Genomic DNA, 14,418 nt, shown 5'->3' on the forward strand with positions numbered 1-14,418 from the left:
GTATGTAGGAACCCAACTGTCCATCATATTAGTCATTATATGTTCTTTGATTGAGATTATAATCTCCATTGTGTGGATGGCCTCCAATCCCCCATTTCCAGAGGCTGATATGGTTTCCAATACAGACTATATTATTCTACAGTGCAATGAAGGGTCTGGATTTTTCTTCTTCTGTATAATTGGATATATAGGAACCTTGGCCCTACTGAGTTTCATTGTTGCATTTCTAGCTAAGGATTTCCCTGACCGATTTAATGAGGCTAAAAACATCACTTTCAGTATGTTGGTGTTCTGTAGCGTGTGGGTGACATTTGTCCCTGCATACCTGAGCAGTAAGGGGAGTAGAATGGTGGCTGTGGAGATATTTGCCATTTTATCTTCCAGTGCTGGATTGTTATGCTGTATATTCATCCCCAAGTGCTATATGATTTTTCTAAAGCCTGAACTGAACACAAAAGTAAATATAGTTAGAACACAATAGAACTGATACTGAGAGAAGGGTTTAGCATCCCAGTTTTAGCTGGGAAAGTGGTTGAAATTACAGGACAATCTAGAATGGGATTTTTCAACATTTCTTCCACTTTGACTGGTTTTATGATATGTAGTAAATCCTTTCTGGTAGAGCTAAGGGAATACTCCGATCAGATCCTTCAAAATGGCTTCATACTAAAGGCTCACTACTTTTCCAGGTTCTCTACTCAAGGTAGAGAACCTGGAAAGTCTATGAAGAAACTCTTAGGCAATAGCTAACTTGTGTGTATGTCCACTTGTATACACAGCAAGACAGAACAAGAAGGATTGGCTTCTATAAATATGTTTTCCCTTTCATTTTATCAGGACCCTATGGAGTGACCCAATGTAAGTGTCAGGCTCACTGCACTAAATATTAATGATAGTGTTGGGCATTTTTTATTGATGGGGACTCAATCATACTTATATAGACATATGCAGAGCGTCAACTACTGTCTGTAGGTGAGACCCCTGTGTGAATATATCAAGGCATTGAGCCAGTTCCTATTGTTGCATACTGTTTGCCATTATATAACCATTGTGTACCAATATAGTTTTTAATGTCAGTGATTTCTTCTTTCTCATTAATAAATGTATTTATAAATCAACAAATAGTTTATAATGTTCATTATTCATATATATATATATATATATATATATATATATATATATATATATATATATATATATATATATATATATATATATATATTATTTAGATATTTAGAGATCATTTTATTTATCACTAGCCACATAGAATTTATTACAGATTTAAAGTTTAAAAAGTAAAGAATATTGCATTATATAATCCACAATGAAATATTTCTTCCCAGAATTCCACTGTAATTGTGCCTACTACAACCAGTCACAAAATGTTTCCAATGCATGATTGCTCCAGATTAGGGATGGGCGAATTTGACCCGTTTCGTTTCGCCAAAAATTTGCCACCAGCGAAATGTCGCAGATGCCCATTAAAGTCTATGGGCGTCAAATTTTTTTTGTTGTGAGGCGAAATTGTTTTGACGCGCGTTTTTTTTGTGGACGCACACCGCCATAAAAGTCTATTGGCGTCATTTTTTCGGCAAAGCAAGGCGAAAAAATTCGCCCATCCCTACACCAGATAGTACGTTTCACCAAAAGATCACCTGCAAGGGAAAGAATATGTAGTTATATTTACACAACCTTCAATCATTTGCTTTCTTAAATCGTATGGGCTTTGGACACCCAAGCTGAAGGTCCATGGTAGTCATGATGGATTTGAGATTTGTTAAATGAAACCTTAAGTTTATCCTGTTCTGTGTTGAGGGTTAGGGTCAACCCATAGATTAAGTCATCGTTGTATAATTAGGGTGTAAGAGCCTGAAACGCGTCAGGTCTTGATCATATAGACTGTTTTTAAAGTGGGGCGAATAAAGAATACTATTTCACTTTAGTTAGAGAACATGCTGCTGTCCAAGCTTTAAGTAGTAAATTAACAGCACAATTAGGGTACAGAGCTATATGCCACTGTGTAACTGTGTAAATATATGAAAGTGTCTAGGGCAAAGGACAAACCTTTGCTAAAGAGCTGAAAGTGGAAAAAAGACAGGTTAACTACAATTAATATCTCTTCCCTCTCTTAGGACGGACATCTCGCAACTTGTATCTTGTTTCCACAGTGCTTTTTTGCTCCTTCCATATCCTTCTTGACCGTAAGTCCCCCATCTCCATTTGGCCGATTTCTTCCCCACATCCATGGTTGCTCACCCTTGTACTTGTGCATGGAATCTGTAGTTTTTTGACCTTCTATAATCAGGAGTGCTGGGATCCGTATTAAAATCCACTCGGGCTTCTTTTAGTCTCTTGTGATACAAAAGAATCTGCATGCACTACTCCACAAGAAGAAACCTCATCTGAGCCACTTGAAAAAGATATACTTTTGGATTGTTTTAAACTGATTACTGATGCCACTGATTATATTTCTGAAGCTATACGCCAACTGTCCGATACTGACACCTATATTAAGTTGACGGACAATCCCACAACAACATTCCAGTCGGAGATTACTGATCTTGTTAAATTTGGTGTTTCTTTGGGGGTAGTGGACGCGAAAGATCCGAAAATCCACAAATATTACACCCAGTATTGGCTCCTTAAGTGAGGGATTTGGTTTGATCATGGATTTCAACTGATTGTTAAGAGTTTAAGATCTTATTTGAAGGATACAGGTCATTTACTATCTATACTAAAGGAGATACCATGGTCCTTTGATTAGAGCTGGGTTACCATTGATGTCCAACCTTTATATTCTTCTATCGCACATTCAAAGGTTTAGAGGCTATCAATTACATGTTACACCATTCACGACTTTACTTATATGATTGGATTTCTTTTCTTACCTTAGCATTCAAATTCCTTCTGACCCACAATTACTTTTATCTTGACGGTTCATACTACCTCCAAAGACGTGGGGCAGCAATAGTAGCTGCCTTTTCACCATCCTATGCCAACCTCTATAGGTGGTGGGATCGTACCCATGTCTTTGGAGATACTAAGTTACTAACCCTTGTAGCAACTGTATCATTTGGTACGATCGCTACATAGATGATCTTATTTTTATTTGGAGTGGATCATGAGATGAAAAAATTTATTTTTTTTGGACTATTTGAATACCAACTCTTTAAATTTAACTTTTACTTCAAATCAAAATTCTCATAACATTGAATTTTTAGATGCCATATTTATGGGTATAACATCTATAGGCAAGATTGAAACTAAAATATACATTAAGCCAATGGCTGGTAATACTTTTTTGATGACAGTTGTCATCCTCAACACACAAAAAATCTCATTCAGTCAGTTTTTATCCTATAGACGAAATTGATCTACAATAGAAACTTATGATGAGCAATCACTTGTTCTTAAACAAAAACTGACTGATAGGGGTTACCCTGCCGACATTGTGGAATCGGCTTTTCTCAAGGCACGTTCACAAGTCTTCTTTCAGGTGTTAAGCAAAATAAAAAATGGTCAGATAATGGAAATAATAAGAATAAAGATAAGGTTACCCCAATATATTTTAGTACGGAGTACAGCTCTGAGTATAATGATATGCAAAATAATAAGAAAACACCTTCCAATCCTTTTTAATGATTCTATACTAAAATACATTTTATCTAATAATCCTTAGATTAATTTCTAGGAGATCCTCTACATTGGGGAAACAGTGGGGCAAATTCATTAAGATTCGTAGTTGCGCCAGGCACAACTTCGCCGCACTTCGCCAGGCGTAGTTTCGCCAGCGCTCCGCAAATTCACTAAAATCCGAAGTTGCGCACAGGGGTAGCGTAAGGTTGCGAAGTTGCGCTAGCGTTGATTCGCTAAGTGAAGCGAAGTTACGCTAGCGAAGGTTAATTTGCATACGGCGCCAAATTCAAATTTCAATGGAGGAATACGTATCAGCACTACAAATGCCTAGAAAACCTTCAAAACATCAAATAAAAATTTTATTTTGCCCTACACATGTGCCCACTGTCTAGGTAAGTTGCCATGAGTCAGGAAATGTAGGGGGGAAGGAGGGGAGCCCTAAAAAAAATTTCGATCTTTTTCAGCCTATCACCCATAATGTAGAAAACACGCCAGCGTTTTTTGGGACTTAGAAAAAATTTTGACTTTTTTTGAAGCAATCCCTATCTACTCTATTGCGCTTCGCCTGGTCTGAGGTGGCGAAGGAAGTCTAGCGTAAAAGGTAGCGTTCAGTACACTGCGCGCGTTAGTGAATTTGCGTAGTTACGTCCGTAGTGATTATCGCCAGGCGTAAGGGTGCGAAGTAACACTAGCGAATCTACGCCAGCGTTCGTTAGTGAATTTGCGAAGTAACGAAAATGCCCAACGCTAGCGAATTGATACTAGCGTTCGGCGCTTCGGCACTTAGTGAATTTGCCCCATTGTCTCCAAGTCTGGTATCTAGCCCTGTCCCCTCCCTTTTGGTAATGTATCAAAGGGAATGCAAGTCATGTCAAAAATAATATGTTGGACGGACTGTTCGACCCCTTAAAGATAGAATTAGGGAGCACTTAAATGTTATAGAAAAAGGTGACACCAGATCCCCTATCGGTAAACACTTTAGTATATGCAGCAACCAGGGTTCCTCAGATTTAGGGCTTAAAGTTATTGAAAAGGTACGTACCCCTTTAAGAGGGCAATATGCTACGCCTTTTAAATACACGTGAGGCTTTTTGGATACTTACCTTACACACACGTAATCTACACGGTGTAAATACCAGATTTGATATTACCCTCTTTGTTTAATACTGAATACATTAATTGTATTTATTTGGTCATTATTTCTTTATGATTGTTTTGTATTTAACAATGTTTACAGGTTTAAGAATAACCTTATTTAAAAACGCACACTATTTTTTGTAAGCAGACTCGTATGTACATCATTTTTGCTTCTGGAGGTGTAAGACAATTCCAGAAATAAACCACTGTAGACTTTGTTGCTTCCACCAGCGTTTCCTTATGCTTATGATTAAAGACGGCTGCGTCCGAAACGGGTCAAGCAATACTATGCAAACGTGTCTTGTCTCATAAACGAATAAAGATTTTGGAACCTCATCCTTTGTACTCCATTTTGTGCGTTGTGGGACACCGAAGGAGTCCAGCACCCGGCTGTATACCTACAGGCTGCCAGGCTTTCACATTGATTGTGTTGTCAGTTGGAGCGGTTACGCATATTTATTCTCTTTCTTGGTACTATGACTGAAAGGTTGAAACAGCTATACCATAATAAAACCGTAACCTTGCTATAAACTGTTGGGGGGGGGCCCAGAGCAAATGTTTGACTTAAAGGTGACCATAAAAATGTCTGAAAATCACTTTCCTAGGGGAAAGACTTGATTAGAACAGGCAATGATCTGTTTTCTGACATTTCCTCAATCTGATGAAGTCATGAGTCCTTATAATGTCCCTTAAATGACACACATTAGATCCAAGGAGATAAAAGGTGACCTAAACCATGTGCTTAGTAGCCTTAATAGGCATGCCCACCATCCACTGGTAAACCAGAAGCCATCCGACTACCATAACCAGCCCTGAGGTTTGTACTCTAACACTTCTTCATCCAGGCCAATGATAGGAACTCATATACATTGGTAGTAGTGTTGGGCCAATCAGTCCTATTTTGCTGAAATATTGGTGAATTTGCAATGTTTTTTTCACAGTAACCTTTTCAAAACTGCACAACCTTTTTTTTTACCATGACCTTTTCACTGCATAATACAAGTCAAATGGTGTTTTTGTGTTGAAATCTTGTAAACAAATGTTGCCCAATACTAATGGAGAAACCATTAACTACAACAACCTATAAGTTAACTTGGGAATTAGTGAAAAAATGCCATCTTACAATGGGAGATGTGGAGCAGCAATTAAAAAGTGTTCCACATTTAAGGAGTAAACTTCTTCTACCTTGTGATGCAAATCTCCTGTGAGTATTTTAACAGCCAACAGAATCCCCATTCAGGGTAATAACACAAGTAATTCATAGGGCCCACCAAGTAAACCTGTCTCCATGAGTTACAAGTTGAGTTGATGGTTTAAGTGTCAATCACATTAATGAACATGTGCCCCATTCCATTATACTTGTTATAACTTTCCTATGTTACAAATCTTCTAATGTCCTTGTAAAACATTTTTGGAAATAGTTTGTCCTGGGCTAAAGCAATGCTTTGTGCTGCATGACAATGGAATTGAAAGAGTAGGAGACAGGTCCAATGAAAACACATAAAAATACAAAAGTAAAATGTTATATTTGGAAGAGCTGAACAAAGCAGAGATGATTACTTCTCAAAGGAACTTATATTTTTAGGTGAGCGATAATTGCTTCTTATTGGTAAAATATATAAATAAGTCAACTGCTATCGTGATTCTGTTGCATTATGAAGTATCATCTCTGGCATCATCAGCTCAGCAAACTACATCTCGTCATTGCTTTGATCTTTGAATCAATGGAGATTCGATTTCCAATCAGACTCAAGGTTCTTCTTTTGTTTCTGATGTTCCAGATACTTCCTGCAGCCTCTGAAATGACCAATCCCAGTTTTGGGTGCCAACTGAGCAGCAGCAGTGATACCAAGTATTTTAGGGAAGGCGAGTTGATGATTGGTGGGATTTTTCACTTTAAATATATAACTGAACGCATATTACATAATTATTTCAAACAAAAGCAAAAACAACCTAAATGTATAAGGTACAATACTTTGTTTTTATGTTAAGTTTGCATGCTCAACCCCTATAATAGCATTTTAGCATAATGTTATATCATCTTCATGTTCCCTTTTTGATTCCTAAGTAAAACAGTTTTCTTCTGGTTGTTTACACCTCGTATTCAAATAGTTGATAGCTGCCATATTGATTATCTTTGAACAAACAAACACAGTATAGCTATAGTACAGTGTGTCAAGAACATGCTGCAACACTATTTCTCTCAAACAGTACAGTTTCTGGTATTGGGTATAGCTTATTTTAAACTATAACTCTTCAACGGAATCTCATTGGTGGTGTATACAAAAATACTCATTAGCAGGCTTTCATGGTTCCATAGTTTGATGGGAAATAATAAAACAACAGTCAATGATGTTTAAGGAAAAACAGCTCTCACTAATAGAATGAAATGTTTTAAAGAACGCAGCACAGGATCTGAACCATCACAAACCATAAAATCAAGTTCTTGCCTGTATCATCTCTGAATAGTCTATTTCTTAGTAAAAATGGCAGTTAAAATTCTTTCCAAAACTGAGATTAATTCCCCCCATTGTATCCTGGTTGGGTTATAACAGAAGAGCAAAACATACATAAAGAATGGCCATTGACGGTCTTCCTATTTGTTGATGCGAGATGAGTTTTGCCACTTGAAAAATAATGTTTAGTATCTATTTAACACATTTAAATCATTAAATCTTTTCTTTTACGTCACAGAACATCATCATTCATACAGTACCGTTATCTTCTGGTTTTCATTTATTCAATTGGAGAGATCAACAAGGATCCGGAGATCTTGCCTAATGTGACTTTGGGCTATCATATATTTGACTCCTGTAACCGTGCAGAGAAGTCACTGGAAGGCACATTTAGTATCCTATCAGGGACACAACAACTCATCCCAAATTACAATTGCTGGAAAAACAGGAAGGTTGTGGGCTTTATAGGAGACTTGTCTTCAATTACTTCTCTTTGTATGGCATTACTCACAGGGATTTACAGGTACCCTCAGGTTTGTATTCAAATAAACTATAATTTCTTTATGTAAACACGTTGACAAAGATCAATTTTACAATCTGAAAGCATAGCTGAAAGTATAAAAGTATATCTGAAAGTATAGCTCGTCAAAAGTGTCCTGTATGTTATGATTTTATTTTGGTGTTTTTATAAAGCAGACTCTAACTTTTTATTTTAGAAACTTACTGTGCCCATGGTTTTAGTCCGGCTGCTGCCTGGTTAGGTAAGTGCTTCATGAAATGGAGTTCTAGAAAAGGTAGTTTGTCCTCAATCAAGATGGTCACCATGGGGGCAGTCAAAAACCATATACATCAAATCACGTTTAAGAAATTCAGAATAGATCTGAATAGATTAAAAAACTGTTCTTTAATTCTCCTTTTGAATTGTCTCTCTTTCCAGTGAAAGAAAACTAAGTAAATTGCATAACATAGAAGGTCACAGTAAACTGATACAGTAGGTGAACTTTAATCAATTTCAATTGCAGATACCCTGAGAAAGGTACTGTACACCAAATAGTTCAAGTCATCAAATTCATTTCTATTTGCTGTTTTCCCGCAGATCAGTTATGGCTCCAGGGATCCCATGTTTAATGACAAAATTCAGTTTCCATCTTTCTACAGAACTGTCCCTGATGAATTGTCTGAAATTTATGGGATTGTGGAACTGATGAAGCACTTTGGTTGGCGATGGGTTGGGCTGATTGTATCTGATGATAAGGTTATGGCAGGCAAAAATCTGGAGAAAGAAATGAAGAAAAATGGCATCTGTGTTGCCTTCTTTATTAGAATTGATTTGAGGTCAATGGATTCTACAACCCAAATTAAGGTTAGAGAGACTTTAGGCAGAAGCAAAGCTAATGTGATAGTTCTTTTAGCCAGTTTAAGGTATGTTGGATTTATTTTATTCTTTTTTGCCATCTTTGATATGCCAGAAAAAATATGGATTGTATCGTCAACTTTCCTTAGGATATTAGACTCAGCATATCCCCAAAACAGAATAACGTTTAATGGCATTTTGGCTCTTTCCATCCAACAAGGAGAGATTCCTGGGTTTAAAGATTTTTTACATGGTTTAAATCCATCTGATTATAATGATGGCATTGTGTTTCCAAATGTCTCAGAGAAATTATCTGATTGCAAATTGTCCAACACCATCCAAACAATCCCAAGCAGGACAGGCATCTCTCTTCCAAAATGTACTGAGAGTGAATTCTTTCAGGAGTATGATGTACCACTAAATGAAACCCTAAATTTCAGAACATCATATGGAGTTTACAAAGCAGTATACACAATGGCTCTCGCTCTTCATAAATTGTACATCAACCAAACAATGGCAGGTCATTCTGACAGGAGAGGAAGAGAACATATTAATATTAAGCAATGGCAGGTAAGATGATTGGTGGGTCATATGATCAGCATTGTGTAATCACAACAGTAAAGCCCCTTCTCAATTGTGCATTGTGTATTTCATCAAGTCCCTACAGTTAACTTCAATTATCATCCATGCCCTAAAAGCAAATGATGGGTGGAATACACACAGATGCAAACATATGTAGGATGACTATTAACTCATTATTTATAAATCTCTTCATGCTTAGTTAAATTATATGATACAGAGTAAGAATTTTGAGATGACTTCAAGGCACAAGAGTCCCTTTAATGTCAAAAGAGACCCATCAAAGTATTATGAAATCGTGAAATGTTTTTTCTCAGAAGAAGGAGATGTACGAACAGTCAAGGTTGGAAGCTTTGATACCTCTAAACCTGTTGGAAGTCAGCTTTACATCAATAGCAGTGCTGATCTCTGGGGTCCTTATTTTACAAAGGTAATATTGAAGTTATGAGTGGTTATTTGTAAGCTCAACATGCAGCACAAGGTGTTAAAACTCCTGACAAATGGGAGGAGTGATAGGCCCAGCCAACCCATGGTTGCCAAAACTTAGTTAAATAACCCAATGGACCCCACATATTGGGTGGAAAGTTATGATCTGATCACATTCAAGTAATGGCAAAGCAATCCCACTCTCCACTGGAACTGGACTTACAAGGAGGCAAGATGGGTTGTGCCCTGTAATGGGTAAAGTTCTGTGTATGTGGCTGGTGTGTAAGAAGAGTAAGAAGACCAAGTATAAATATAAAATCTTAAGTATGAAAAGTATCAATGGTAGTCAATGGCCCAGGTTATAAGGCCAGCCCACTGGTGCAGACAGCAACCTGGCAAGGGATAATGGTTACTCAGAAACCGTTTGTTCTATGATGGTTGCTCCAGCAGTGACATGCTCCTGAGGTGCCTAAAGGCCAAATAGCTGTTTTACATTGTTATTGTTCCTCATTTGAGGTGCTATTAGTTAATACCTATATCCCTCCTCCTGATCTACTAACACAATGCCAGACACCCTGGTGGTGGTTGCTGGAGATATCAATGAGGTTCTGTCACCTGCAATTCATAGCCATCCACTTAAATCCCTCATCTGACTTCACTTGACTCACCCGGCTGATGACCTCACTGGCTCTTATTGCTCCCTGGAGGGTAACTAAACTAAAAGCAGGCCAATTCTCTTGTTACAACCACTGAGCTCTATCCAGATGAGACAAAATTAAAGACTAGAATCTAGAATACTGACAGTATTGTCCCCTTCTGGGACTCCTTAAAGTTTAACATATGAAACACCAATATGGCTGAAATTGCGGCATACAAGAAAAGTACAGAGATGTCCATGTTCTACTGTTGAACTTACATTAAACAGGGGTGTTTTTTCAGGTTCTCTCAATCAAGACTTCAATGTAGAAGGAAGGCAAACCTTTTCATAGTAAAGAGTCATATAGAGTCACATTGTAAAGAGTCATATAGTCATATAGACAAATATCACATCTTATCAAAAGTGTTGACAACTAGGTTGCATGTAGTTAGAGCAAACTTATTTCAAGTGGATATAACTAGGTGTATGCCTGCAACATTCATGCATATTAACCTCTGAAGCCTATATACATAGTATGCAGGCAACTCAGGAAGGGGTTTTTTGAAACAATATGAGATTTTGACACCACCAAAATCACTAAGAAGACCTTTTTCCAAAGGGTTTTGACCAGAGTTTTTTTTTTTTACCTGGGTATAATTATTATACCATTGTCCCTTAAGTTCTGTTTTCCATCACAATTTTTATTTTATTTTACCTACTTTGTACCCAATGTTCTTGGTTCTTCAGCCATGGAACTCATAATACCTCTGAAGTTGGTGTTAGCATGGGCTTTTTTGTGTGTCTAAGTTAGGGATCCCCAACCTTTTTAATCTGTGAGTCACATTCAAATGGGAAAATAAGTTAGAGAGCAACACAAGCATGCAAAAAGTTCCTGGGGGAGTTATGGGCTGTGATTGACAATTGGAAGCCCCTATGTGCACTAGAAGCCTACAGGAGGCTCTGTTTGGCAGTGCACCTGTCTTGGAAATTGTGTTGGTGTGTTTGTGAGTAGGAGGTTTATATTGCTAGTACTGGAGGAAGGGAATGTCCATGGTAATATCTTTTAGTCACATTTGAGAACATGAACTGAAGGTGAGGTTTAATCTAAAAAATAAAAACTTTATTTTGATAACCATGCTATATCTCACTGGTAAAGTGATGGCAAGAATGCTTTTGGTGATAGGAATTCAAATAAATATACAACTTTAAGGTATTTGCTTTGTGTTTTCAACCATGTTGTTTTACAACAGTAATTCAAAAGAAACACCGGAAATAATATGTTGAGCAAAATAATTGCTCTCCATAATCAAAAGTTTAAATCACCTATATATTTTGCCCCACAGTGTCCCCAATCTCTATGCAATGAGCCCTGTGGGCCAGGATACAGGAAATTAAAAATTGAAAGGAAACCACCCTGCTGTTATAAATGTGTGTTATGTGCAGAAGGTGAAATATCTAACACAACCGGTAGGTTATAATGCAAACACATCTATGTGCCCTGCCATTTTCTATTTCAACTGTATGTCAAAATAATTCTTTGTACCATATAGAGACATGGACCACTCTAGCTGTACTGAGATATCACTGGGTTGTAGGTTCTATTGTCTACCTTTAGAGGTAAACACTTTGACTTGATATACTGTATGACCCCCTTCCTTAACTTAACTCCTGACCACTTCAGCTATACACTCTCCCAAAACTGATCATACACGGTCCAACATTGGCACAGGATCCAGATGTGAGCTGGTCAGGTTCCAAAAAATTGATGAGCTTTATTTATCCTTCCAACAAACAAGGGACTATTTCCATATATGTCTAGAGACTATAGAGCAGTATATCAGGATTTTATTAACAATACAAACTGTAGGGCAAGGAGCAAAGTGCAAAAACATTGTGACTTGTGGCTTTTCTTCGCACTTTGTAGCTTCCAAGTGTAAAATAAATCTTTGATTTTCTATAAGCTACTATTTTGATAAGCTTGTTATGTTAATTTCAACAACCGTGACAGTTGTCATTTTTAAAGGATCTAAAATGTTTCTTTTTCCATTTTGTATTGTTTTTAGATGCATGGCTTTGTATAAAATGCTCTGAATATGAACATTCTAACAAAGAGAAAAATGGTTGCATCCCAAAACATATAAACTTCCTTTCCTATGAAGACGCATTGGGTGCTACTTTATCATCCATTACTATTATATGCTCTGTTACATGTATCATAATACTGGCAATCTTTATAAAGTACCGTGAGACTCCTATAGTGAGAGCCAACAATCAAAATCTCAGCTGTCTCCTCCTCATCTCTCTCACGATGTGTTTCCTCTGCACATTATTATTCATTGGGCGCCCAACACAGATATGTTGTCTCCTCCGACAAGTAACATTTGGGGTTGTATTTACTACTTCTGTTTCTACTGTGTTGGCTAAAACTCTCACAGTTATTATTGCTTTCAATGCCACAAAGCCTGGGAGCAAGCTGAAGAAGTATGTAGGAACCCAACTGTCCATTATATTAGTAATTTTATGTTCTTTGGGTGAGACTATGATTTCTGCTGTGTGGTTGGCCTCCAATCCTCCATTTTCAGAGGCTGATACTCTTTCTGATCCAGACTATATTATCCTAACATGTAATGAAGGGTCTGGATTTTTCTTCTTCTTTATAATTGGATATATAGGAACCTTGGCACTACTAAGTTTTGTTGCTGCATTTCTATCCAAGGATTTCCCTGACCGATTTAATGAGGCTAAAAACATCACTTTCAGTATGTTGGTGTTCTGTAGCGTGTGGGTGACATTTGTCCCTGCATACCTGAGCAGTAAGGGGAGTAGAATGGTGGTGGCTGTGGAGATATTTGCCATTTTATCTTCCAGTGCTGGATTATTAGGCTGTATATTCATTCCCAAATGCTATATTATATTTCTAAGACCTGAACTGAACACAAAACTCCCCACTATTAAAAAAAATAGATTTTATAAGTGGAGTTTCAGTGGGATAAGGGGTCAACATTTATTGACTTTGAGTGGTTACCTTACCTTTTTATGAGGCATAGGAATTCCCTCCTATTTCTTATGTTTCTCCTTGGGAAGAGAGCAGTTATTTAGGGAATAGATATTGTAGTTTTCCTCAACTGGCTTTGACTTGCTATTTCATGAGGGTGCCTCTTAACTCGCACTCTACTTTGTACCCACAATTAATATTAATTATCACCTACTGTTCACATCCTGCTCAAAGAACAAAATACATTTTATTTCACAATTTGATGATTTCACCAATTCATTCCCCCATACCATAAATGCATTCCCCATATTAGAAACCATTTCATAAATATATTCACACTCAGTTCATCAATTATTCATCGCATCATTAAAAACAACTTAGGAGAGTTCCACATTGGTCTTAAATACAAATTTAATTTTCCTGCACCAATTGATTGCTTAATGTGTCTCTAATTACTACCAATGCACAGCCGCCTCATTCTTTAGTTTTTTTCTATGGCTCTCACTCTCCGGTTAACCCAGATGTAGGGCTTTTAAATCAAACTGACTTTTGGGGTGTAAAGCCTAAGGAATTTGGGAAATTGTAGTTGCTGTACTATTAGAATTAGAGATACATTAAAAAATCAGTTGGTGCAGATAAATTAAATTAAATCTATTCGAGACCACTGAGACACAGTGAAAAATATGGCTAATATGTGCTAATTAAGAGGCACTGTGTATACTATACAAATAGCCTCAGCACCCCTCCAATATGAGGTTGAGTATAAAGTTAAGATGTATAACTGTAGCAGTCTCAAAAAAATTGTACTATTACCCAGAAAAGTAGAAAAAATAGAACAAATAAGCCTTAATTGTTACCCAAAGTGAGTGGCAGAAATGCCCTCAGTAGAATTGGCCTATCTGCAAACTTTTTTTGTGTAAATATTGATTTGACCACAGCTAGTCAATGGTTACAATACTCTCCCTACTATACATTACTATACTCTCCCTACTATGCATTCTAGTTGATCAGGTAGTATCACTCATGGTTAGTGATGGGCGTATTTATTTGCCAGGAGTGAATTTGTGGCGAATTTCCGAGTTTCGCCGCGGCCGAATAAATTCTCGAAATTGCCGGCAACAAAATATTTTTGACGCCAGTGATAATTCTAACACCGGCGACAATTCCGACGCCGGCGACAATTCTATGCGCCCATTGA

At 37.3% G+C, this 14,418-nt stretch overlaps 1 protein-coding gene across 1 annotated transcript; it reads left to right on the forward strand.

The window, feature by feature from the left end:
- Window positions 1-555: 555 nt before the first annotated feature.
- LOC108717512 (vomeronasal type-2 receptor 26) lies at window positions 556-13,265 on the forward strand. Its single transcript, XM_018264747.1, has 8 exons — window positions 556-703; window positions 2,133-2,201; window positions 2,349-2,646; window positions 7,468-7,762; window positions 8,326-9,153; window positions 9,365-9,592; window positions 11,569-11,692; window positions 12,289-13,265. Exons 1-8 carry the CDS (start codon window positions 556-558, stop codon window positions 13,263-13,265), a joined length of 2,967 nt encoding a protein of 988 aa, XP_018120236.1.
- Window positions 13,266-14,418: the final 1,153 nt, after the last annotated feature.

The sequence above is a fragment of the Xenopus laevis genome, chromosome 5S (genome assembly GCF_017654675.1).
Source record: "Xenopus laevis strain J_2021 chromosome 5S, Xenopus_laevis_v10.1, whole genome shotgun sequence".
Classification (NCBI taxonomy): Eukaryota; Metazoa; Chordata; class Amphibia; order Anura; family Pipidae; genus Xenopus; species Xenopus laevis.

What these genes read in the sequence shown, in the direction of transcription:
- LOC108717512 (XM_018264747.1), top strand. Translation starts at nt 556, where the DNA reads ATGGGATTTTTCAACATTTCTTCCACTTTGACTGGTTTTATGATATGT. An exon ending in CTTCCATATCCTTCTTGACC is followed by an intron (nt 2,202 to 2,348) that starts GTAAGTCCCCCA and finishes GGCTTCTTTTAG; the next exon opens with TCTCTTGTGATACAAAAGAA. An exon ending in GGATTTACAGGTACCCTCAG is followed by an intron (nt 7,763 to 8,325) that starts GTTTGTATTCAA and finishes GTTTTCCCGCAG; the next exon opens with ATCAGTTATGGCTCCAGGGA.